Source organism: Felis catus, chromosome B4 (assembly GCF_018350175.1).
Source record: "Felis catus isolate Fca126 chromosome B4, F.catus_Fca126_mat1.0, whole genome shotgun sequence".
Classification (NCBI taxonomy): domain Eukaryota; kingdom Metazoa; phylum Chordata; class Mammalia; order Carnivora; family Felidae; genus Felis; species Felis catus.
This window is the reverse complement of record NC_058374.1, coordinates 136,640,014-136,662,748: the sequence shown is the minus strand read 5'-3', so window position 1 is coordinate 136,662,748 and position 22,735 is coordinate 136,640,014. Positions and strand designations below refer to the sequence as shown.

Below are 22,735 nucleotides of genomic sequence, written 5' to 3'. Positions count from 1 at the left end.
CCCTGGCATCTGAATCAACACTCCCCCCCACCCCCACCCCCCGCCTTCCGCCCGCATATGCTTCATAGCACCTGTCACCACCTGCCATGATCTTGGTCACTGACAAATATCAGCCCCCAGAGGGCCGGGCTTTTGCCTGGAGTATCTCGGGAACCCAGCCCAGGGCCTGGTACCTATCAGATGGTCCCTCAGTATTTGTTGATGACTCTGTAAGGTCACTTCTAGCTGGAGTGTTTCTGAGTCTGTGTCGAGCGCTTGTTGGATGACGGCGCCAGCGGGATGATGAATGAACGCGCGCTGGAGGGGACGCGGACTGCCTGCGGCTTGGAGGTGGGCAGGGGTCTGGCCCGTCCGGGGCGAACGCAGGCCGGCCCCGCGGCCCTACGACGTCACGTCGGCGGAGGGCGGCGGGAGCGCGGCGGGCGGGGCCGTGACGTCAGACCGCGGAGCGCAGCCTCCTGGCCGGCTGGGGCGCGGCGGCGCCGTGACGTCACGCCCGCGGAGCGCCTTCGCCGGCGGCGGGCGGGGCGGGGCGCGGCGCGGGCCGGGCGGCGCCGTGACGTCACGCCTGCGGAGCGCCTTCGCCGGCGGCGGGCGGGGCGCGGCGCGGGCCGGGCGGCGCCGTGACGTCACGCCTGCGGAGCGCGGCGCGGCGGCCGGGGCGGCGGGCGCGGGCGCGTGCGGGGCGCGGGCGCGGGCGCGGGCGCGGGGCGGGCCGGGAGCGGGCGGCGCGGCTGCGGGGCCGGGCGGCGGCGGCGGCGGCGGCATGGCGGAGAGCGAGGCCGAGACCCCCAGCACCCCGGGCGAGTTCGAGAGCAAGTACTTCGAGTTCCACGGCGTGCGGCTGCCGCCCTTCTGCCGCGGGAAGATGGAGGAGATCGCCAACTTCCCGGTGCGGCCCAGCGACGTGTGGATCGTCACCTACCCCAAGTCCGGTGAGCCCCGCGCAGACCCCGCCCGCCCGGCTCTGCGGCGCAACCCGCGCCGTTGGGGGGGTGGGGAGAGGGCGCTTCCCGTTGGGGGCGGGGAGGGCGGGGGCCGGAGCACTACAGGGCGGGGTGGGTGGGGGGGGTCGGCCGGCATTTGGGGAAACCGAGGCCGGAGACCTTCGGAGGTGGGCCCGGGTGTCCACGGCTGGACAGCGTCCGTTGGGGATAGAGCCCGTTCGGTGGGAGCTGAAAGGAGGACAGGCCCAGGGCCGCCACCCCTCCAAGCTTCTCCCTACCGTTACCCAGCCTACCCAGCCGGCTGTGTGACCTTGGGCAGTCACTTAACCTCTCTGTTCTTGGGCCCTGTTCAGCCTTTGATGAGTGCACAGTCCTGGTGGTTATTTGGGCAGGGGGATGAAACGGATGTAAGGGCGTCCCTCATTTCCTGCGTGGGCACTGGGTGGGGGATGGGACCAGCCATGCTCGGAGTGCATGCCCGGCTTTCCCTTGTTTTAGGGCCGCCTCCATCACCCAGGAATCATCAGGCAGGACCCAGAGCATCATATTTCCTAGCATTAACTAATCTCGTATTCACGGAAGGTAGAGACGGTCATCTTCACTTTACGGTCTAGGCAGTGAAGCTCAGAGAGGGGCAGTGGCTTGCCCAAGGTCACACAGCTGGTAAGTGGCCCAGCTGGGATTTAAAGCCAGGCTCGTCTGCCCAGGACTTGATGTTAAGAGATTATCACGTAGTGTCTCTCCTGAGGTCTGTAGGGAAAAGAGGCAGCTTTCCCGTTCTTTGAACATGCCAAGGGTTCCCCTTATTGCCACTGTATTGGAGAGGGAGGGAGACACCTGGGTCCAGACTGTGCAGTGTGTCTGTAGCCTGGTGCAGAAGGTGGCCAGCCTGGAGGTCATGTCGGATCAGCAGCGGTACAGCTTGCTGAAAGACCTGTATGCCTGGCTCTCGTAGCTGTGCAGGGTCCCAGCCACCTGAGAGGTAGGCCTGATCCTCTGAGGAAGGTTGGGGAAGGGGCTGTCCGTGGAGGGGGTGGGGAGTCTTGTTGGCTGGGGGGAGCTTGAAGAAGTCTGGAGGTGCTGCCAGGCTGTCCTTGGGAAGGGGGAAAGGAAGGAGACACACACACACTGTGCTTGCCATGGCCAAGGGCTTTCCTTCTGCTGCAGCCCCACGGCCCCTTGGGTATGGGGGCTCAGCATTTTTCACATTTTAGCGCCATCGATATCGTATGGCTGGAAGTCCCCCGGCCGGATGTGGGGCTGTACTTTGGACCCCCACGTTAAAAGTGGGAGCAATAGAGACTAAAAAATCATGTCGTGTCGGTTTAGGACAGGGTTTGCCTCGAAATGAATTGTGAAAAACTTGGTTTGGGGAGCGCGTTACGATTTTTGAATTGCAGATGAGAGTTTGTGGTCTTGTGTTCTTTCCTCCATTTTATGAAGTTAAGAAGCTGGTGTGGGAGGAGGCACAGATCAGGAGGCCCACTTGGAAAGCTGTGCCCTTGGAGCTTGTGGGGGACGCTTTAGAGGGACCCTGCATCGGGGGTCTGGTGGGTTCCTGCGGGGACCTTTCCAGGCACCTTGACGGGGAATGAAGTGTTAGTTTAAGGTAGTTTTTCTAGATAGTCCAGACTCAAATCTTGTTTGAACTTGCATCGTTCAAAGACAGATGGAAGCACATCGTGGATTTTTTAATAAGGAGAATAAACATAGGGCTCTTTCCCTTGGTGACAGAAAACCCAGTGGTGGCCTTGAGACCCTTATGCCTTGTATGAGGCCCCTTCACACAGAACCCTAGAGAGCCACCTCTTTAAAACTTAAAAAAAAAAAGAAAAAATTCCAGCAGTCCTTATGGCCTCTCCAGGCTCTCACCCATGCCTTTGAAGGCTTTCGCTACCCCCACCCCACCATTCGTGAAGTTTGTTACATGAAATGATCAAGGGGGTAGGAAAACTGGTCCCCAAAGGGTGCTATGAAGATTCCCTGTTGGGGCGCCTGGGTGGCGCAGTCGGTTAAGCGTCCGACTTTAGCCAGGTCACGATCTCGCGGTCCGTGAGTTCGAGCCCCGCGTCGGGCTCTGGGCTGATGGCTCAGAGCCTGGAGCCTGTTTCCGATTCTGTGTCTCCCTCTCTCTCTGCCCCTCCCCCGTTCATGCTCTGTCTCTCTCTGTCCCAAAAATAAATAAAAACGTTGCAAAGAAAAAAAAAATTAAAAAAAAAAAAAAAAAAAAAAGAAGATTCCCTGTCAACCAGAGGAAAGGGCTCTGGAAGTCATTGCCGGTGGCCTCTGGTAACAGGAAGATCTGGTTCTAGCAAGCCACCACCCTTGGGCACGTCGGAGCCTTGGTTTCCTCTGCCATGGAATCTGCAGCTTAAACTGGGCAATTGCAGGGTGGCCCTGGCCCTGGGGTCTTGGAGGCCATTATCTTGAGCACAGGCCGGTTGCGGCTTAGGATGCACCTGGAATGCTTTAGGAATAGGTGAGAGGCCACTTACCCAGTCCCACATGTCAGGTGCTCACCCCTCGGAGCTGTGGTTTCCGCAGGGGTGGGGGAGACCTCCTTACCATCTTGATGGGCGGCTGTGAGGAAGAGGGGGACGATGCGTGAGCACCCCTCCCCGAGCCAGATGCACAGTAAGCACGAGGAAGGGTCGTGCTGTTGATGCGGGCCTTCGCTCCCCGGTACCTGATGTGCCCAGGCACTTTTCTAGGTGCTGGGATCAGGTGCTGGGGCTGCCGAGAGCAATCCCATCTGCTGCCTGCCCTCCGTGAGCACACTGTCTGCTGGGGGACAGGGAGCTACAGGGTGGCCGGTGCCAGGCTTGGGCAAGAAGCCAGAACTAGCAGAGGCCCCTGAGAGAAACCACAGGGCCACTGGGGTTTCCAGAGCCCACGTCTGGGAGATCGTGGTGAACTTGCAGTTGGTCAAGCTGGAAGGGCTTGTAGAGTCCTTGTCGCCTCCCCTCCCCCACACTGATGCAGAACAGGGGTTCACGGGGCCGGGGGTTTCTGGTGGGAATCAATCCTGGCTTTTCCCTCTGCGCCCCACCATGCTCTGGGAGTGTTTCTGTGTTTCTGACGTTTTAGCTCAGGTGGCAGGGTAGGACTGTGCTGCCTGGTTCAGTAGCCTGGAGCCACATGCGGCTTTTTGGATTCGATGAATCGAAAGGGCATAAAAGTAGAAACTCGGTTCCTCAGAAGCACTCGTCATGTCTCGGGTGCTCAGTAGCCACAGGTAGCTTGTGGCTGTCATACTGGTCTGCACGGGGGTCAGAGACTGCCATCGTGGCCGGAAGCTCTCTGGGATGGCCCCAGTTCATCCGTGACCCAGGTACGGGGAGCCCACTGTGCCTTCTGCAGAGGACTGTTCTCTTTATCTCCGTCCTCGTTTATAGTCCTTCATTTTCGCCACCTCTTCGATGCCGAGTGTTAAATTCGATTGTCTGCAGAAGCGTCTTGTGACCGTGCGAGCCGGTCCCTGAAGTCACGAAGCATCAGCTCTGGGAGAGGCTCCTCGGCTGAAGCCCATGAAAAATGAGGGGATTGGGCCTGATGGATTCAGTTGAGTCTTAAATCTTAAGACAGCTGGGGAGGCCGTGGGGAGATCCTAGGTCCCAGGCCAGGCGGATGACTCTTCTTTGTATACGCATGCCACCAGGCCTAGGGGAGGCCGACTGGGGAGTGTTGTGAATGTGGGGACGCTCTTCTCAAGGAGCTGGTGGTGACTTCGGGAAGCCAGGCTCCTGATGCTGAAAGCTGACTGACCGGACAGGGTGGTGGTTCTCAAGGTCAGGTCAGGGGCCCAGGAAGGAGGATCACTGGAGGACTGCATGGAGGGGGTGGCCGTATTGTGAAGCTGGGTGGGATGACCGACTACAGCTACAGTCCCCCTGTCTGCCTCTTTTGAGCCTGCGAACAGTCTTGTGTTCTTGGGATTGTTGCCTTTTTGTAGATGGATACAGGTCCGGAGAGGGGAAAGGAGAGGAGAGGGTGGAACCGGCATCTGAGCGTTTGGACAACGGAGCTGACCGAGCCCCGGAAGAGCTGGGGAGAGGTCACGGGGGTGGGAACTCGCATTTGGCCAGCACCTGTTCCGTGCCAGGTGCGTCCCGGGTGTTCACGTGCGGCATCTCGTTTGCTTTTCCCACAGCCTGGGGAGGGGGCCGTTGAGCGCCTTGTGCGTGCACCGGGAAGCGGGCTACGAGATGCTGAGGGAACCGCCCCCCCACCTGGAGCTCACGTTCGTCCCGAGACCAGCGTGCACCCGTGTCCCTTTCAGTGACACCACACGGCGGCTAGTTTACCCACCTCCCGGGGGAGAGGGCAGAGGCTTGAAGAGCGTAACAGGAGGTTTCGTTCCGAGGCGGCTGTGCTGCCTCTCCTTCCTTTCCCCCTTCTCTTTTCTGCTCCTCTCCCCGCTCCTTCCCTTCGCTCTCACTCCGGCTACCTGCACACAGTCAGGAGGGCTTGGGATCAGGGAAGAGGGCGGCGCGTCCAGGTTCCTGGCTTGGCGAAGGGAGCCTCTCCCCTCATCGCCGCTTGGGCTTGGAAGAGAAAGCCCGGAGAGCCGCTCGCAGGGTTCTGGAGAGAGAAAGGAGGCGGGGCCTCTGGGAGGAGCGTCTTTCTGACCCCAGTGGAACAGGAGGAGACTCCCAGGGCCCTCTCCGAGCTCCAGGGTCTCACCCTGATGCCTCATGTCTCATTCGTCCTCGACAGGGACGACTTCTCCTGCCTCCCCTCCCACACGCACTTCGTTACTGGTGTCCGCTCCTTTGTCCCCTGGCTGCCCCGCTGGTGGGGAACGGGCTCCTGGGGCCTGGGGGTTTCAGCGCTCTACTGCTGAGAGTGTAACGGAGCTGTCACAGAGGACTGCAGCCAGTGAGCGCTCACATCCGTCCACCCCTCTCTGCCCCGGCCGCATTCTCGGGAGTTCTTCCTCCCGCACCTGGAGCCTTTTCCCTTCCCTCCCTGCCCAGTTTACCTTTTACTCTGCGGCTCAAGCGACCTCTTAGAAACAACTCTGACCCGGGTCCCTCCCTCACTAGACCCCTTCACTGGCCCTTCTTTGCCCTCCGGCAACATTAAACTCCGCAGTCTGTCCCGCTGTGATCTGGATTCGCCTGTTCTGTGTCCTTACTTGCCAGCCGCGTGGAACCGTCGGGACCCGTCGGCTCTTTCCCTCTTGGCTTCGCCCCCTCTCTCTGGCGTGCTCTTCCCCTCCCACCTCCCCCGTTCCCTTCCCTCTGATTACCTGATGAGGACGTCTCATCTTCAAGATGCCACTCATCCGCTAAGCGTGGGACTAAACATCGTTCCTGGGTCCCCCTCCTTGTATCGTTCGGCACACCAGATGTGTCACCCCATTGTCCCATGGTTTCCATAGTTTCCGACGAGCGACCGGTCAGTTATAATTCTCTGTTCCTCTGTGGAATGGGTCTTTTTTTTCCCTGAGTGCCTTCAAGATTTTCTCTTTATCGTCGATTTTCAGCACTTGGAATATGATGCGTCCAGGCATATGGTTTTTGGCCTGGTGGAAGTGGATACTGATCCTGCTTGGGGTTCCCTGGGCTTCTCCCATCTGTGGTTCGTTGCCCTTCGTTGTTTTGGAAGAATTCTCTGCTGTTGTCTCGTCAGAGATCTCTTCTGTCCCATTCTCTGTCTCTCTGCTTCTGAGATTCCAGTTACACATGTGCCTGGACGTCGTGTTTATTAACTCTCTGCGTGTTTCAGCTTGGGAAATTTCTGTTTCCTTCTGAAATTTCTTTCCGAGATTTCCTTCAGGTTAACTGATTTTTTCTTCTGCTGTGTCAGATCCACCAAGTCAGGTCTGTGAGCCGTTCGGAAGCATCGTGCCTTTCTGTTTCTGTGTTTTTGTTTTTCCTCCAGCGTTTCCACTTCTGGTCTCCATCTCACTGCCAAAATATCCTGTCTGTTCAAGCATGCTGTCCACGTTTTCCATGAAGTCCTTTAACATATTAATCGGACTTAGTTTAGAATCTCTGAGTCTGATTCTACTGATTATTTGGTCTCTTGACACGAGATAATTCTTTTTCCTTGCCTTTTTTAACGAGTAGTACTTTTTCAGTTGAATGCTGGACGTAGTGTCCTGACTTTGGAGATGAAGGTCGTTTGTGTTTATGCTTGGAAACAGGCCTGCCTTTTTCTGCCAGGCCATTAGTGTTGGAGGGGAGTTGGTCTGGTGTGAGTTGGGCCGTGTTTGGGCTCTGTTGTTGCTCTGGTCACTTGAATGACCGCTGGTTTTAATTCCTATAGCATCGCCTTGTGCTTAGCATGGGGGCTGAGTTTCCAAAGGACCTTTCCTCACCGTTCCTGGCCCACTTTCACCTTTGGGTCGGAGCCTTGGAAGGGTCTCTCCGCACATCCTTGTCCCTCCTCCGGGGGTAGAATGGTTACTTGTGGCTCTGATTCACTGGCTTAGAGAGGAAAGGTTTCCACGGGGAGGCCCTCTGTTGTCTGGCCCAGCTGCACCTTAGAGCTTCTGCCTCAGGCATTTCTGAGCTCCTGGGTTTCGGTGGGGCTCTCCCAGTGATCCTGCACCCCCCCAACCCCCCACCCCAGTGGCGGCCAATTCTGCCTTGATGGTGGATCTTGTACAGGAAGATCTTACACCTCTCTTCCAGCATTTAGGGGTCTCTGATAGAGCCCAGGAATGGTATCTGCCCCTCCCCAAGGCCAGCTTTCACCCATTCTAAAGCCATATTGGTTCTTCACCAGGGCCCTTGGGACAGCAGGGTTTGCTCTTCTGCCCCCCGTGTCTGAAAGCATTTTTCCCTAGAGGGAAAAGGATCCTGGCAGCGTTTTCCCTTTGTCTGCAGCCCCAGCACTGGGGAAGTGTCTCTAGGCTGCCATCCCGTCTCTCTTATGTGCACCTGCGTAGGTCTGCAGAGGTGAGTCCGTTTGGTGCCAGCCCTCTCCTGTGTCTGGCTCCCCAAGCCCACGATGCACCACAATTTGTGAAAGTTTTACCTAAATTCTTCTTTCCCACTTGTGTGGCGCCTTGCTTCTCTTCTGACTCTCCGGAGGGCCTGTCTTTCTGGGGTTTCAGCTCCGGCGGCCTTGGACTCAGCTGGGGGGTCTCGTTCACACAGCCTTTCCTTGTCAGTGTGGGAGCCACACTTTTTCCGGCTCCCTGCACCCTGGGGGAGGTGGCCCTGCTTCCCGGTACCTTGAAAGTCCGGTGAGGCAGTGGGCCTGCCTACAGCTTCCGGAATGTCAGACAGTGTGCAGTACAGCACGGTCCTCTGCCGTCAGCAGGGAGCGAGGGGACCCAGCATGGGCTTCCGCAGCGCGTTAAGGCAAGCAGAGGGGCCGGGCCGTTGGGAGGTGGAAGTTTCCCTACGGACTGGAGTTTTCCGGAAGCTGAAGTCATTTCCGCTAGAAAGCCAGAGACCCCAGCTTGGGCGTTGTGTGTGTGCTGTGGCTCACCGGTAGCTCTCGTGAGGCCCAGCTCAGCCTGGAATGAGCCAGGTTCCCCTGGGCCCCTGCCCCGGAGCGGCCGGGCAGCAGACTCGGTGGTGGCCGTGTCTGTCTTTCTTAAGCCCCGAGCAGACCAGGAGGTGCGAGCACGCCCCACGTCTGTGGCGTTGCCGTCCTCACTGCTTCGCTGGGCAGGGGCCCCTCTTGCAGGTGAGGAACCGAGGCCCGAGGAGAAGCTGGCCCGGGTGCTGGCAGCAGTGGGCGTGGCTCTGGCCGGGTCAGCCCCCGGGGGCGCGTGTTGGGTAGGTTAACCTCCTCTACCACCATGGTCAGCCCCACGGTCACCACCGCTGACGCCTTTGGTAGCCAGGCGATGGCATTTAACCCGCATGGTGATCTTCGCCTTCCAGGTGGGGAGACGGACCGAGAGGGGCTCATTCTGGCTCAGCATCGAGTGTTAGGAAGCGGCCGAGCCGGGATTTCAGACACGGCCTCTAGAAGCCAGTGCCCGTGTGGCCTTGCCTTTGGCCGGTTTGCCTCTCCCGTGGGAGGGAGTGAGGCCGGCACGTGAGCGGGCGTATCTGGGCCCTGGAGAGCCCGAAGCAAGGGCTGGAGTGGAGGGGTGGGGCGAGGTGGTCACAGGAGGGGAGGGGAGGAGGTACTCTGAGGCCTGGTACTCTTGCGGGTGCTGGGGCTCTGCCTGCCGGGAGCTCCAGAGACGCTGTGGGTAGGGCTCAGGGGGCTCCCTCGAGGGACAGGAGGCCGGCACTCACCCGCCACAGCTCCTGTCCCTCAGCGGGTGAGGGCGCCCAGGGCCTTGGCTCCTGGCCCTTCCTGGCCTGCTCCTCCAGTGGCTGAGCGAGAAGCAGGCGGTCCACTCGGGCTGCAGGTGACGTTCAGGGCGGTTGAGGCGGGTGCCCCGGACACTGAGAGGGTCTGCTGGGGGAGGGGCGGGTTACCAACACCTGGGCCCGAGTCTTGGGGGCGAGGCCCTCACCCTTTCTCAGTGTCCTGCTGTTTCGGGTGGAGGTGACGCGCCCTGTTTCGCAGGGGCTTTGGGGAGGGGAGGGCCTTGCACTTTATTAGCCGCTGTTTTCTTTGTCCCCTCTTTCGTGTCAGCTCCACCTGGAACGTTCTGTGCCGGTTGCTGCGTAAGAGCCCGTCTGGACTCGTGCCTTGAAACGACTCCGTGTCTGTTGTCACGGATCTTGGCCCAACCCGCCATGTGTCTGCGGGTCAACAGGAGGCTGAGGCTGGGCTTGGCTGGGCAGCTCTGCTGTGGGGGTCTCTTCCCTCGTCCAGGGACTGTCCCTCTCGGTGATGGAACAAAGCACAAGAGGGCAAGCGGAAGCACGCGGGGTCGTGCGGCTTTGCCTTCCCGCCTGGGCCGTGGCCGGTCTCCTGGCTGTGCCCAGCCCAGCGTCCCCTTCTTCCAGGAGGGGCTGTGAACCCACGTGGCCAGGAGTGCGTGGCGAGGACCTGGGGGCCCGGTGGGGAGCGGGGTTCCCTCTGCTGTATGCCACGGCCACCCTGCAGCTCACTGGCTTGTCCTGTCCTGAGGCTCCTGTGTCAAATGCTGCTTTTAAAAAAAAATTTGTTTTAATGTTTATTATTTTTGAGAGAGAGCGTGAGCGGGGGAGGGGCAGAGAGAGAGGGAGACGCAGAACCCGAAGCAGGCTCCAGGCTCCGAGCTGTCAGCACAGAGCCCGAGGTGGGGCTCGAACCCACGGACTGTGAGATCATGACCTGAGCCGAAGTCGGACGCTTAACCGACTGAGCCACCCAGGCGCCCCAAATGCTGCTTTTTTAAGTGGAGCCTCTCCTGACTTTCTGGGCCCTCCTGGCGACGGGGCCTCTCTCTCAGGGAAGAGCCACATGCTCTGCCTGGTGGGCTCTGTGCGCCTAGAAGCTGAGCTCCCGCAGTGCTGGGGAGGCCTCCCGGCCCCTCCCTCCCTCTGCCTCAGCCTCGTTCCGTCCTTGCTGTGCTGGGGTTGAGGGTTCGAGCCGTAGCCTGCAAGTGAGAACGTGTGGCTCGAGGCCTTGGTCTTGCTGCCCGCTTACTCGGTAAGAGTGGGGGTGTGTGTGGTGTGTGTGTGTCATTTGTGTGTGTGTGTGTGTGTGTGTGATGCGTGTGAATGTTGGGATGTGGGGTGTGTGCACTGTGCGTGTTCCTGGGTGTGGTGTGGCGTGTACGTGTGTGCGTGTGGTGCACGTGAAGAAGCTCTCGGCTCCAGAGTCACAGTTTTGGGTTCTGGGCTCACGGTGTCGCGTCTGTGGCCTTGGCCAGTTCACCTCTGAGCTGGCTCTTTGTGTGTGAGGTGTGATGACAGAAGCCACCTGAGGGCTTGTGCGAATCCACCGAGGACGGGGCTGAGTTGCTGCGACAGCACCTGGGACGCTGAGCACGGCCGTCGCTGTCACGGAGGTGACTGCCGGGTGCCCGCGTGAGCCGCTGCGGGCTTCTCGCCTCGGTTCCCCTCCCGGTTGCCGGCGTGGGACTGGCCTGCGCCTGTCATCTCCCGAGAGCCGACGGGGCGTATGTGAAACCTCCCGGATGGGGACAGGTGCTTTCCCAGCGAGGACCTGGAGGCTATGTCAGCCTCTGTCGGGAGAGTGGGTCCGACGGCTGGCGAGGGGCCCGCGGGAGCCCCAGGTCCTGGGTCGCCTGGGCCAGCTCCGCGAGGCACGGCTTCGGACGCTGGGCTCTTGCTGTTTCTGGACGGGTCCCACTGTAACGTGTCGATGCTCCCGGCTCCAGGACACCCAGGGCGCATTTGACAGAGGGGGGCGGGTTGAACGCACGTGCTCTCCTCTGCTTCCTCTTACGACCTCGCTGCGTGACGATCCCGGGGTAGACACGGCGTAGACCGCAGACCAAGGAGTAGACCTGGGGTCGCAGGTGCCCGCGGATTCCCGGTGATCGGGTGCGGTGGTTGAGTGTCGTCCGCTGGCTTAGCTGGTGGGAGAGCCCGAGTGCCGGCAGCGGGAGGGCCGCGGGTGCACAAACCGGTTCCAGCCGCAGGGCTCCGGCCGTGGGGTGCACCCCTCAGAGGATGGCAGCCACGATGGGGGGATAGACGGCGGGAGGCCGTTGCAGAGACCTGTTTCTTGGGGGAACTTGATCCGGGAGGCTGTGGATGTGGGCACGCCGAGCACAGCGTAGGCTGGGCTGCGGTGCCCTATGGGAAATGAGGGTCCCGTGAGAGCCACGCCCTTGAAATGGAGGTTCCCCGCCCCCACCCCTGCTTGGCTCCCGGCATGCAGGTGGTCCCTCGGGACAGAGAGTAGAGGCATCTCCTCTGGAGACATTGACCCCACAGATGACCGTGAGAATCTGCACGTGCTCAGCTGGGAGAGCCCCCGGGTGGGGCTGCCGCCCCAGACACAGGAATCCCCATCAGCAGGCCCTGCCCCCCGCATGGCTGCATCTGGATCATTCTTACCTGCCGTTGGACTCGAGCTCACCGGGTCTTCAAGTCTCCAAAACGAAGGACAGAGACCTGTAAAAACCAACAGCAGAAAAAGGAGCCTGGAGGAATCCAGGGCGATGTATAGAGCAGTAGAAAACCTAAAACAGCAGAGCCCCACCCGCATCGTGACCCTCCAGAGCCACCCTGGAGAGCGGAGACAGATGAGCCTTCCCCGAAGAAAGCGACGGCACCAGGAGGGAGCAAGGACAGATCACTAAGGGGCTCTTGGGAAGCTGAGATTTTGAAAACTCAGTTGTGAGCTTTGGATGGTCAAGCGGAGGAAGTAGCCCGGGAAGTAGAAGAAAACTTTTTGCAAAATGATGGCAAATAGGAGCAAAAAATAAGAAAATTGCAAGTTTTCAGGGGTGCCTGGGTGGCTCAGTCGGTTAAGCATCTGACTCTTGATTTTGCCTCAGGTCATGGTCTCATGATTTGTGGGTTCAAACCCCATGTTGGGCTCCACACTGACAGCGCGGAGCCTGCTTGGGATTCTCTCTCCCTCTCTCTCTCTGCCTCTCTTCTCACGCTCTATGTCTCTCAAAATAAATAAACCAAAAAAAAAAAAAAAAAAAGGTAAGATCTTGGAGTTCCAGAAAAAGAACAGTGTATGTAAGAGAGAAGACTGTGGAAACTGGGATGTCCAGAGCTTGAGGGCATGAGCTGGAGAGCCCCCGAGTGTCTGATAGGACGAGTGGGTGAAAGCAGGCTGGAGGCCCTGTGGAGTCTCGGCAGGAAGAGGAGGCCTTAGTCTCCAGAGGCAGAACAGGGCACGTTCAAAGGCGTGGGACCCAGGAACTCCACGTTCTCACCGTGCTGTCTGTCGCACGTCTGGGGCAAACGCTCTCCAGCCCGGAATTCTGTGCGCAGCCAAGCTTCCGGTCATGAGCAAGGTGGGCACGGATGCTTGTCCTGCTCGGTCCCCAACTCAGGCGGCAGCCGGAGGCGGGCTCAGCCAGTGCGTGGGAAGACCGCAGGGAGGGCACACGGATTAAGGACGAGGTGCACCGGCCTGAGGAGATCCAGGAGGACGCTCGTGGAGAGCGGAGGGGGCAGCGGAATTGGCGGGACTGAGAGCATCCCAGAGGGCTTGCCACAGAGTCCCGGAAAGAATCCCCAATGGCTACGGGGAAAGCGAAGCAAGCAAGCGAAGGCAGTGATTTACTCTGGGAAAGTCGACGTCCTGTGTAAGAAAGTCAGTGTGACCATGATACGGTGTGTGTCGAGCAGAACACTCAGTTAAACTCTAGGGAAGACCAAAAATCATGCCGCGGCCACACTGGGAGGAGGGAAGCTTGTGAGTGAACTTGGCCAGGGCCTGTCTTCATCCGTTGAAAATCAGTAGACCCTGGAAATCACGCAGATCGTGAGAGAGCTGTCTAAGCACATTGGACATTTGAGGGTAAAAGAACCAGCCGAGGGTTTGCTCTCGGTGGGACTGGGGCCGGGAGGAGAACTGAATTTTCTGTTACTCGTCTTCCGGTGTCCTGTGACTTTTTAGACCCGTGCGCGTCTGACCTTCGGAAGTGATAAAAGTGACAATGAAAGAAGGCCCCGGTGGTTTGGGGCCCAGGCCCGATCGGTTCTCGCCAGAGTGCCGGTTCCTTCTGTCCCCAGAGTTTGGGTGGGCATTTTGATGGGCTCCACCCCCCGCGCTGTGACAGGCGGGCCCTCGATTCCTGGGGAGTCCCGCCCACAATGCCAGACACTTCCTAGGGGTCCGGCGTCAGAGTGCACCTCCGCCGTGCGAGCCGCCGTTTGGCTGGGATCAGCAGAAGCGCTTCTGGAAAGGATCGCTCGCATCCAGTTGACTCGAAAATGGAGCTGTTGGGAAGCGTGTGGCTCGTGTCACTCCCCGGGAAGGCCACGCCGCCCGGCCGGCCCTCCCGGGTGTCTGGTCTGGAAGCCTGGCTCTCCTCTGCCTCACCTTGGATCTGCTGGCCGTCAGCCTGCCCCCTGCTACGGGGCTCCTCCCGTGCTCGCCTCCCTCCCAGGCCTCAGACCACGGGAGGATGGTTGGGGGTGCCGAGGCCCCACCCCACCCCTGCCTGCGCTCGTCCGTTTTGGCCCGGTGGCTGCCGGAGTGGAGCCGTGCCTTCTCCCCCATTTCCCTGCAGGCTACAGGCTGGGCTTCAACAGGGCTGGCTTTGCCCCCGTGTCTGCTGGGCGTGCTCGGAGGCCACGGTGGTGGAGGGGGGGATTCCGTGGCCTTATTGGTGCAGGAGTGAGCTGTAGCTGTCGCCCAGGGCGTGGTTTCGACAAGAGGGGCCTGACAGCTTGTGTCCCTTGTCGGGACGAGGGTGGCCTGGGTGGGCAGGAGGCCGTGCAGTGTCCTCGTGTGTGAGTGGCCCTGGTGAGTGGAGCCTGTCGTGGTGCTGGGAGCTCGGAGAGATCTTCATTTGCCTTGAGGTTCTCTGGCCTGGAGGAGGTCACCTTGTGGCCCTGACCCCGACCACCCCGTGAAGAAGAGAGGGGTGTTGCCCTGTTTTTCCAGGGGGGAGGGGCAGGGACTCCCCGGGCCGGCTCTCCGTGCAGGCTTCTTGAATGAATAGAGGGACATGTGGGGGAATAGCCCTCGGGTGGCCACCACCAGATCCCAAGTGAGGACTGTGGGCTAATCCCTTGTGGGAGACACGTGGCTCCACTGAGGGGGTGTCCCAGAGCGGGGGAAGGCGCTCCGAGCTGGGTTGCCCAGGCCGGGAGGGTCTCAGGGGAGAGCCCACCTGGGTCTGGAGGACGTGTGGGTGAAGACCAGTCCCGTTTCCCAGGTGGGTGGGGGCGACTTTAGAGCGGCTTCGTTCCGTCGTCCAGGCCCGTGTGCTTACTCAGCACCTCGCCTGTGTCGGGAGCCGTGTTAGGAGTGTGATGGGAGTGTGGTCGGTGGAGTAATGACCCCTGAAGTATCCACGTCCTAATCCGCGAACCTGTGGGTATTTCGCCTTACGTGGAGGGGGAGGACGGAGGTTGCCAGAGCTGCCCTTCGGGTGGGAGATTGTTCTGGATTATCTGAGGGAGCTCTGTGTGTGCACAGGGATGCCTGGCAGAGGAGGCAGGAGGCGGGGTTAAGCAGTGTGGCTCCAGCTGGACAGGGGGAGCGCTGTCGTCCTGATTTGAGCCCAGCAAAGCCTGTGTTGGCCTTCTGACCTCCGGAGTCGCGGGACGGTAACTGTCGTTTGAAGCCACGGCGGCCGTAGAAACTAATACATAACTAAGACGTGTTCTCTGTCCTCGCAAGACCGCCGGTCGCACCAGGGCACCAGGTGTAGTAGGACAGAGGGACAGGGTGCTGTGGGGTTGGGGGAGGGCTGCAGATGAGATAGGGGTGTCCGAGAAGGCTTCTAGGACCAGTGGCCCAAACGAAGACCAAGTCTAGGCTGGTCAGGCAGAAGGGCAGCCTGGTGAAGCTGGGGCCACGAGGGTGCTGAGCTCTGGGGGGGGGGCTGGAAGGCCCGGCCACAGCCCGGAGTGCCAGGGGGTAGAGGGAGGAGAAGGGCCCAGGGGGGCTGCTCCCCAGGAGCCGAGAGCCACGGGGACACGGCAGGTGGAAGGGTCACTGCAGCCGTGGTGGCCGGGAAAGTGGGTGGTGGGGCCTGCTGGGCTCCTGCTGACGTCCGGGGCCCTGCTGGGTGGTGGGACCTCCCGTGGTGGCAGTGGACATGGAGAGGACGGGCAGCAGGGAGAGGCATGCGTGCCACTGGTGCCCGGCCGGACCCTTGTGGACGGTAGAGCCTGAGTTTGGTCTTCGGGAAGGGGCTTATGAGAGGGGCGTCTGGAACCACGTGTGACTGGCCAGTGTCGTCGTTGCTGTCCTCTCTAGCTGGGGTTTCCTGTGACCGTTCCGTCCCCTCTTGCCAGCTGGCTCTGGCCCTGGAGAGGCCAGGGTCTGCCCGCTGACCGTGTCCTGTGTGCCGGGAGGCGCGCAGCGTGGCCCCCCGTAGCTGGTGCTGAGGCCTAGGAAAGGCCAGGCCCAGTTGCTTGACCGGGAGGTGGACGAGGAGGGGCTGGAGGGGCCCCTGGGGACAGGCCAGCGGGGAGGCAGGTGCAGGGCCTCCTCCGGCTCCGAGGTGGCCAGCCTTCCCGAGTCGGTATTTACGGAGGCGGGATGGGGCTTTGGGGACTGATTCGTCAGTGTTAACGTGCGGAGAACGTCTGTCCGGGCCGGGGCCTGTGGGGGCACTAAAAATGGGTCCTGAAGATGTCACTGGGAGAGGCCCGTTTTGGGAACTGTGTCCACACTGATTTCTAAGGGCGTGGACTCCCCGGTGCAGGTGCCCTGGGCTGTCGGGTGAACGGGCCTCACCAGGAGGAATGGGGTGGATGCCACACACCGGCTGTGTGACCCGGGGCACGGTTTGGCCTCAGGTTCCTCATCTGTGGGGGGGGGTGATGGTCCCCCCCTTTCGGGTTGGTGGGAGGATCCTGTGGGTTAAGAGGTAGAGTTACTTCTGTGTGAATTTAAAAAGCCACCGTGCTGTTTTCGTCAGTGCCTTTGCTCCAAAGCTGCTTCCTCTGGGAAGTCTTCCTTGACCCAGCTGTCCTCTTCTGATCACTCAGCAGCCAGCGTTTGTCCGTCCCTTCAGAAGATGTGAATTCAGCACGGCCAGGTGCCGGCTCTCCTGGTGCAGCAAAGCTCCTGTGTCTTTATGGTGGGGAGGGGGGGCCCTTAAAGGAACGCGCAGACTGTCCAGGGGCGTGGCGCGGCACGGGGACGGGGGCCACGTGGGAATGTTAGACGTGGCCGGTCAGGGAGCCCTCACCCCCGGAGGACCTGCGGGAGGGAGGAAGGGAGGGGCTGCAGGCAGGCGCCTTGCAGGTGCAGACAGTGGGGTGGGCTTGGCACGCTCCGACCTGCCAGGAGGCCAGTAGGAGCTCAGTGGACCGAGAGGGGGGGTGGGAGGGGGCACAGAGTGCCGAGGGCCGGCCTGCAGGCCGTGGGGAAGACTTTACCCTGAGGAGATGGGAGGCCCCCCCCGGAGGGCCTTGGCGGTGGGGGGGGGGGGGTGCCGTCTGACATCCAGGCTGGAATGGTCGTTCTCCTTTGTTGAGCAGGGGGAGGGTGGGAGCCAGCCCAGGTGAGTGGGGCCGAAGCAGAGAGCGATGGGGGCTCCGGAGGTGCCCCCGGGGGCGAAGGGCCAGCTCTTCACTCACCTTGGTGGCAGAACCTGAGGGGCGCAGAGGCCCGAGCAGGGGCCGCAGGCGGGCTGGCCGTCTGCTGCGGGCCGCCCGTCCCGGGGAGGCGACGGGCGGCGGGTGTTCCCGGGTTGACAGACGGGCGTGGGGGTGCGTGTGGGGCTGGCTTCGGTGGGGGGACGGCATGAGGCCCTCTGGGGAGTGCAGGCAGGGGTGTGAGGCAGTGCTCTCGGCAGTCAGCGTTTCAGGGTGGGGGGATGGGGAATGGGCAGCAGGCCGATTCCGCCAGAGTAAGACGACCACGGTCTTGAGGAGAGGCGCCGGCCCGCTGCGTTTGTTTCTTCGGAGAGGTCAGGTGGGATCGTGATGGGATAGCTTTGGGCTCGCCGGGGACCCGGAGCTGAGAGCCTGTGCAGAGTGGGGTCCGCACACGGGGGCCAGAAGAGGCACCCGGAGCCACCTTGCTCCCAGGGGTTACCCCGCCCGTGCTGGCGCTCTTGCTTGCCTGTCCTGCCTGTTCCTGGGCGTCCTGCTCGCCGGGGCTCTGCCCTTGGCGGCCACGTGTGCGGTCTTGGGCAGCAGGTGCGGCCTGGGGAGCGGGGCTGGCCCTCGGGCTTCCCCTGAGCCCCGCCCCCTGGGCTTCTCTCCCTCCAGGCACCAGCTTGCTGCAGGAGGTGGTCTACGTGGTGAGCCAGGGGGCCGACCCTGATGAGATCGGCTTGATGAACATCGACGAGCAGCTCCCGGTCCTGGAGTACCCGCAGCCGGGCCTGGACATCATCAAGGTACTCTCTGGGCCAGCAGCGCCCAGGCCCTGGGGCTCCCTGGGGTCCCCGGGTGACAGTTGCTCCTGAGGGGCTCAGGGGGCCCGTGGCTGGGGGGAGAGGGGACAGCCAGGACAGACTGAGGCCCGAGCCCGAGGTAGGCGGTGACGGTGAGGTTGGAGCGGTGGGTGTCGTGGGTGACTTCGAGGTAGAAAGGGGGCTCCCCAGCGTGGCTCACCCCGTCTGTCGGGGGAGTGGAGGAGGTAGCCCGAAGTCCAGTCCATGCTAGTGCTCCGATGGAGCCTCCCTTCCTGTCCGTCACCTCTCAGCCCAGACCACGGTTCCTGCGTGGACTGCCCGTCCGTTCTCCCTCCAGACGAGCATTCTGAAATACAGCTCCGAGGGTGCGCCCCGCCCTCCTCTCACTGCTCTCCGAGTAAAGTCCAGAGTCCTGTGGGAGCCGGTCTCTGCCTGCACCCTGGCCTCCAGTGCTCACGCAGCTGCCCCGGGGTGTCTGCACCCCAGTGTTGGCCACGTGGATCCAACCCGTGTCGACTCCTCCGTGGAGCCCTTCTGTAGCACCGTGCCCACCACCTGCGGGGCCCTGCCTTTGACCCTGGCGTGCAGCCGAGGACAAAACGGACAAGGCTGTCATGACCCTTCGAGAATTTGCATTCTAGCGAGGGAGACCAGAGGGGAGGAAGAGCAAGAACCTGGGGTTTAATGGCGATACCGTATAGGGCACCGTATAGGGCACAAGGTGGGACAGCACACAGGACGGCAGGCACCTCTGGGGGATGGCTGAGTAAGGTCCCAAGAGAGGAGCCACGCGGGCACGCTGGGACGGGCAGCAGGGAGCGTGGGCCTGGCACATTCCGGGAGCAGCAGGAAGGCCCGATGCTGATGTGATTGGTCCAGCAGGCGCCCCTGGGCACCTCGGCCTCCTGCTTCCTCTCTGCCCTTCACGGCCCGGGCAGGCCCTCTGAGCAGACCCCTGTGCCCGTGATAGCTTGGCTCACACTGTGGGTGCCCGAGGACAGGGACCACGTCTCGTCCGGTCTGGAGGGTGGCCAGATGTCGGGTGAGAAGTTTGTCAGGCGCGCTGCTGGTCCTGAGGCGGGCGAGCAGCCGTGTGTCCTCTGAACGCTATTCCCTCTGACCCTCCGCAGGAGCTGACGTCGCCTCGCCTCATCAAGAGTCACCTCCCCTACCGCTTCCTGCCCTCCGATCTCCACAATGGCGATTCTAAGGTAACCCTCCTGCCCCCACTCCCTGGCGGAGCCCCCAGCAAGCAGAGACCGTCCCGTAGGGCTCAGGTCCCAGTCCTGAGTTCCCAGAGGCCCAGGCGTGCTAGGACGCGGTGGAGGCCAGCTTTGAGCTCCTGTCCCTAGCGTTTTATCCGTGGTTCTCATTTAGGCTTTTCCTCGCAGCAGAACGTGGGCTTGACCAGCCTGGGTCCAGCCTTGGTCCCGTGAGGCCGAGGACCCACGGCCGCGTTCACGGTCTCTGACTTTCCGCACTTTCTCGGTGTGCTCGGTTCGTGACGCTTCTGATTCTCATCAGCAGTGTCCGGACCGGCCTGGTTCTGTCCTCCAGTCCCTTTGGAGTCATGGTGCAGGACGGAAATGTAACACAGATGCCGTTGAAGGGGGCGGGTGTCCTCGGCTGGAGCGGGGCTGATCTTGGGGTGGGGGGTGGGGCGTCTGTGCGGTGGCTCCGAGGAGCAGCGACCGAGCCGTCCCTCCCTCCCGCCACAGGTCATATACATGGCTCGGAACCCCAAGGACCTGGTGGTGTCCTACTACCAGTTCCACCGCTCCCTGCGGACCATGAGCTACCGGGGCACTTTCCAGGAGTTCTGCCGGAGGTTCATGAACGACAAGCGTAAGTGTGTCGGCCGGTGCCATCAGTGGCTCCCTCGTCGCCCGTGCATGCGTGTGCCTCGTGCACGATGCCCCCGGTCCCCACGATAACCGCGTGGGTTGGGCCTGCTTTCCTGCCCACGGGCGGAGGAGCGGGGCCGGGGTGGGGGAAGCTCACCAGGGCGGCAGCCGGGGCTTCCAGCTCAGAACCCCGTCTCTCTCAGCACGTCGTTGGCGTCCCGAGAACTTCCCCAGGTAAAAGCGTGTCTCTTCCTGCCGGGATTTTGAACAGTAGAAACGGAGGCCCAGATAGTCCTGCTGTCGGGGACAGAGGCCCGAGTGGGGACTGTGGCTTCGTGGGCCTTCAGCTGCCCTGGAGGATGGGGCAGGCAGGCTTGGGCCCCCAGCTCCCGGCTGTGTGACCGGGGCCTGCTTTGGGTTAAGGGCAGGCCGTGCTCTGTACAGGAGCTCGTCTGGGGAGGGAGGAGTCAAGCTGGGGGGCCCAGCTTGCCAGGGGCCCTTCTATATGCCCCCCCCCCCCCCCCACTCCCCGGGGCCGGAGAGCCCGGGCCACACCCACTGCACTGGGGTCTTGTCCGTGGAGTCGGCAGCCCCTGCCCGAGGTGGCTCTCCTGTTGCCGTCCGTGGCCTCTCCGGGGACCGTTCCGGGACCAAGAGTGGGAGTTCAGTGCGGGTTTGCACCCGGAAGGCTGGAGATGGGCCACATCAGTACTTCAGTTAGATCCGGGCCCAGACGATTCCATACCCGAGTCTGAAGATACACTTCTCATTTTATTTCCCGTCTCCCGTCTCAGCGCTCAGCCTCGCTGTCCGCTTGTGTGGCCCAGTCAGAGGTTCTGCACTGTGATTATGGGACAAGACCAGGGTGAGGTGCACGGGGGAAATCAGGAATGTCGTGTCCCAAATAAGTCCCGGGCAGCTGAACCGGAGCTCCCTCACAAGCCTCTTGGAAGGCCGGCCCCTCACGGGTGCAGTGGAGCACACGTGGCCCTCGGTGCCCGGAGCCTGGAGCCCGGAGCTGCTCGGAATCTGCTCCAGCTCTGCTGGGGGTGGGCGCGGGGGAGGTGGCCACTGCACTTGCCCCAAAATCCCTGGAGTCCACGAAAGACCCTCTGCCCAGCCTCCTCCCCCACCCCCCGGCCTGCCTGCCGTCTGGCTCAGGTCCTTACGGTCTGCCAGGCGTTTGGAGTAAGCCATTTAGTGTGGTTTCCAAACCATGTCCTTAAGTCCCAGCATGTTCCGCTGCCTCTAGAGAAGCAGCCACCCGCATGGCGACAGCATCCCGTGGATAGGCGTCCACCAGCTTCTGACTGCCACCTGGTGTCGGTCTTAAATTAGCTCCTGCTTGGGCCAGGGTGGTTAAAAGTTACCCCGATACAGGTGTTCCCGAGTTTTTAAGGTCACGGCACGGCCCGACACTGCAGTTCAAGGCCACACACAGTTGCTGCGATCCCACCAGAGTCTCCCGCCACGTGTACTTAGCCCCCCAACGTCCTCTCTGTTCTCCCATTGCTGGCAGCCAGCGCACGTCATCTGGGGCCCTCGGAGGCTTGCGCTGTCCTCTCTGTGTGAGGTTCCAAAGAATTTGAAGAATACAGTGCAGAAGAAGCCGTGGCCGGGCACCGTTTGCTAATAGAGTGACCTTAGAGGACCTGCTTCCAGAGCCCTGCGTACGGGTGTTGAGGCTTGTGCACTCGGGGTGGGGGTGCCTGGGGCCGCATGCCAGGTGACGGAGCGTGGAGGCCCGTCCCGCGGGCAGGGTCACTCACGCAGAGTGGGGAGAGTGAGCTGCTCTTCTCCCAGCTGATCTGCTTGGATGAGCACGTTGACTTCCAGGAATGGAGGGAACACGGTGGGGAGAGGCAGAGAGGTGCCCTGGTGGAGCTTCCTTCCCAGGGTGGCACAGCCCGAGTGGGAAAAGCAGTGTCCCCGCCATCAGGGTCTGTCCCCTCTCTGCACCTGCTAACCGGGGCTGGGAGAGACACAGGCATGTGCTGTCCTTGTGATCATCGGCCCTGTGTGAGTGACCGCTGTCCCCATCTCTCACTGTCCCTGCCGCCTGTTCTTATGTGCAGTGACCACTGTCCTCACCGTCCCCACGTCACCCCTCCTGTTCAGTCCCCACATCACCCCCCATGGGCATTGCTTGCCTGCTCTGCAACTTTTCTCACACAGCCCCTTGGGATGACAGGGATTTTTCTTGCCTTCTCTGTTCATGACTGTTGGACTCCTGCTCTGTCCCCGGACTCAGGTCACCTGAACTGTGTGCCAGCGCGGGCAGTGACCCGGGAGGCGGGTTCTCCTCTCGGGGCCCCCGTGCTTATTATTAGCCCGTTGGTGAGTTGGTCCTTGTTCCCTTCTCTGGACTCTGCCTCGTCCTCTCAAGTGGGAAGGCTGGCCTGCCTTTTAAGGCCGGCCTGCTGTGTATGGGGTGGGTGGGATGTGCCGGGCTGGCCGTGGGAGGCATGCCGGGGGGACCCCGGGCCCAGCAGCTAGACCTCTGCAGTGAGGAGACCGAGGCCCTAGCGGGCTAGGATTTAACCCACGGTGGGTCCCTAACAAGGCCTTTTGGCTGAATCCATGTTCGCTTTGTTCTGTCTTCTCTGCCTCTAACCCCGACCCCTGCCGGAGCCCCTGGGAAAGGCCCAAGCTTTTCCCTTGGGATCTGGTCCTTCGGGCCACCCCTCAGTGACCCCTGATGGACTCCAGCTCCCTCCGGACGCTCTTTAAGTGTGGGGCCAGGCTGCTGCTGTGCTGCCACCTGCTGGCGAGACGGCAGACTGACGTCATGGCCCCGGGCTGGCTGGGCGTGGCAGGAATGGGTTTTCCCAGCCTGTCACGCACTTAAATCCGTGAGGTTTTCTGCAACGTGGGGGGTGGAGGCTGCGTTCCTGCTTGAGGTGTGACTCTGACAGGGACAGGAGCAGTCCCCTGCCAACCCCTGGCCTCCGTGTCCCTCGGCAGTCCCAGTCTGCGCAGGACCAGAGGGAACAAGTCGGTGCTTTCCCCCCAACAGGCCCTGGGGCCGCGAGCATTACGTGGGTGTTCTCACTGTGCTGGCTGCTGGCTGCCCTATAGGTCCTGCTGTCACCCCGCTTCTGGAGGAC

At 61.6% G+C, this 22,735-nt stretch overlaps 1 protein-coding gene across 3 annotated transcripts in view; it reads left to right on the top strand.

Annotated features, from left to right (window-relative positions):
- The first annotated feature begins 723 nt into the window (after window positions 1–723).
- SULT4A1 (sulfotransferase family 4A member 1) overlaps window positions 724–22,735 on the top strand; it is a 38,106-nt gene continuing 16,094 nt past the window's right edge. Inside the window, exons 1-4 of one of the 3 annotated variants that reach the window (XM_045062487.1) lie at window positions 724–935; window positions 17,636–17,766; window positions 18,915–18,995; window positions 19,503–19,629. In XM_045062487.1, the coding sequence (XP_044918422.1) occupies window positions 767–935; window positions 17,636–17,766; window positions 18,915–18,995; window positions 19,503–19,629 (508 nt within the window). In that variant the 5' untranslated portion in view covers window positions 724–766. The remainder of the gene's footprint in view (window positions 936–17,635; window positions 17,767–18,914; window positions 18,996–19,502; window positions 19,630–22,735) is intronic. The other 2 variants (XR_002744050.2, XM_023257577.2) reach the window with 2 other exon arrangements.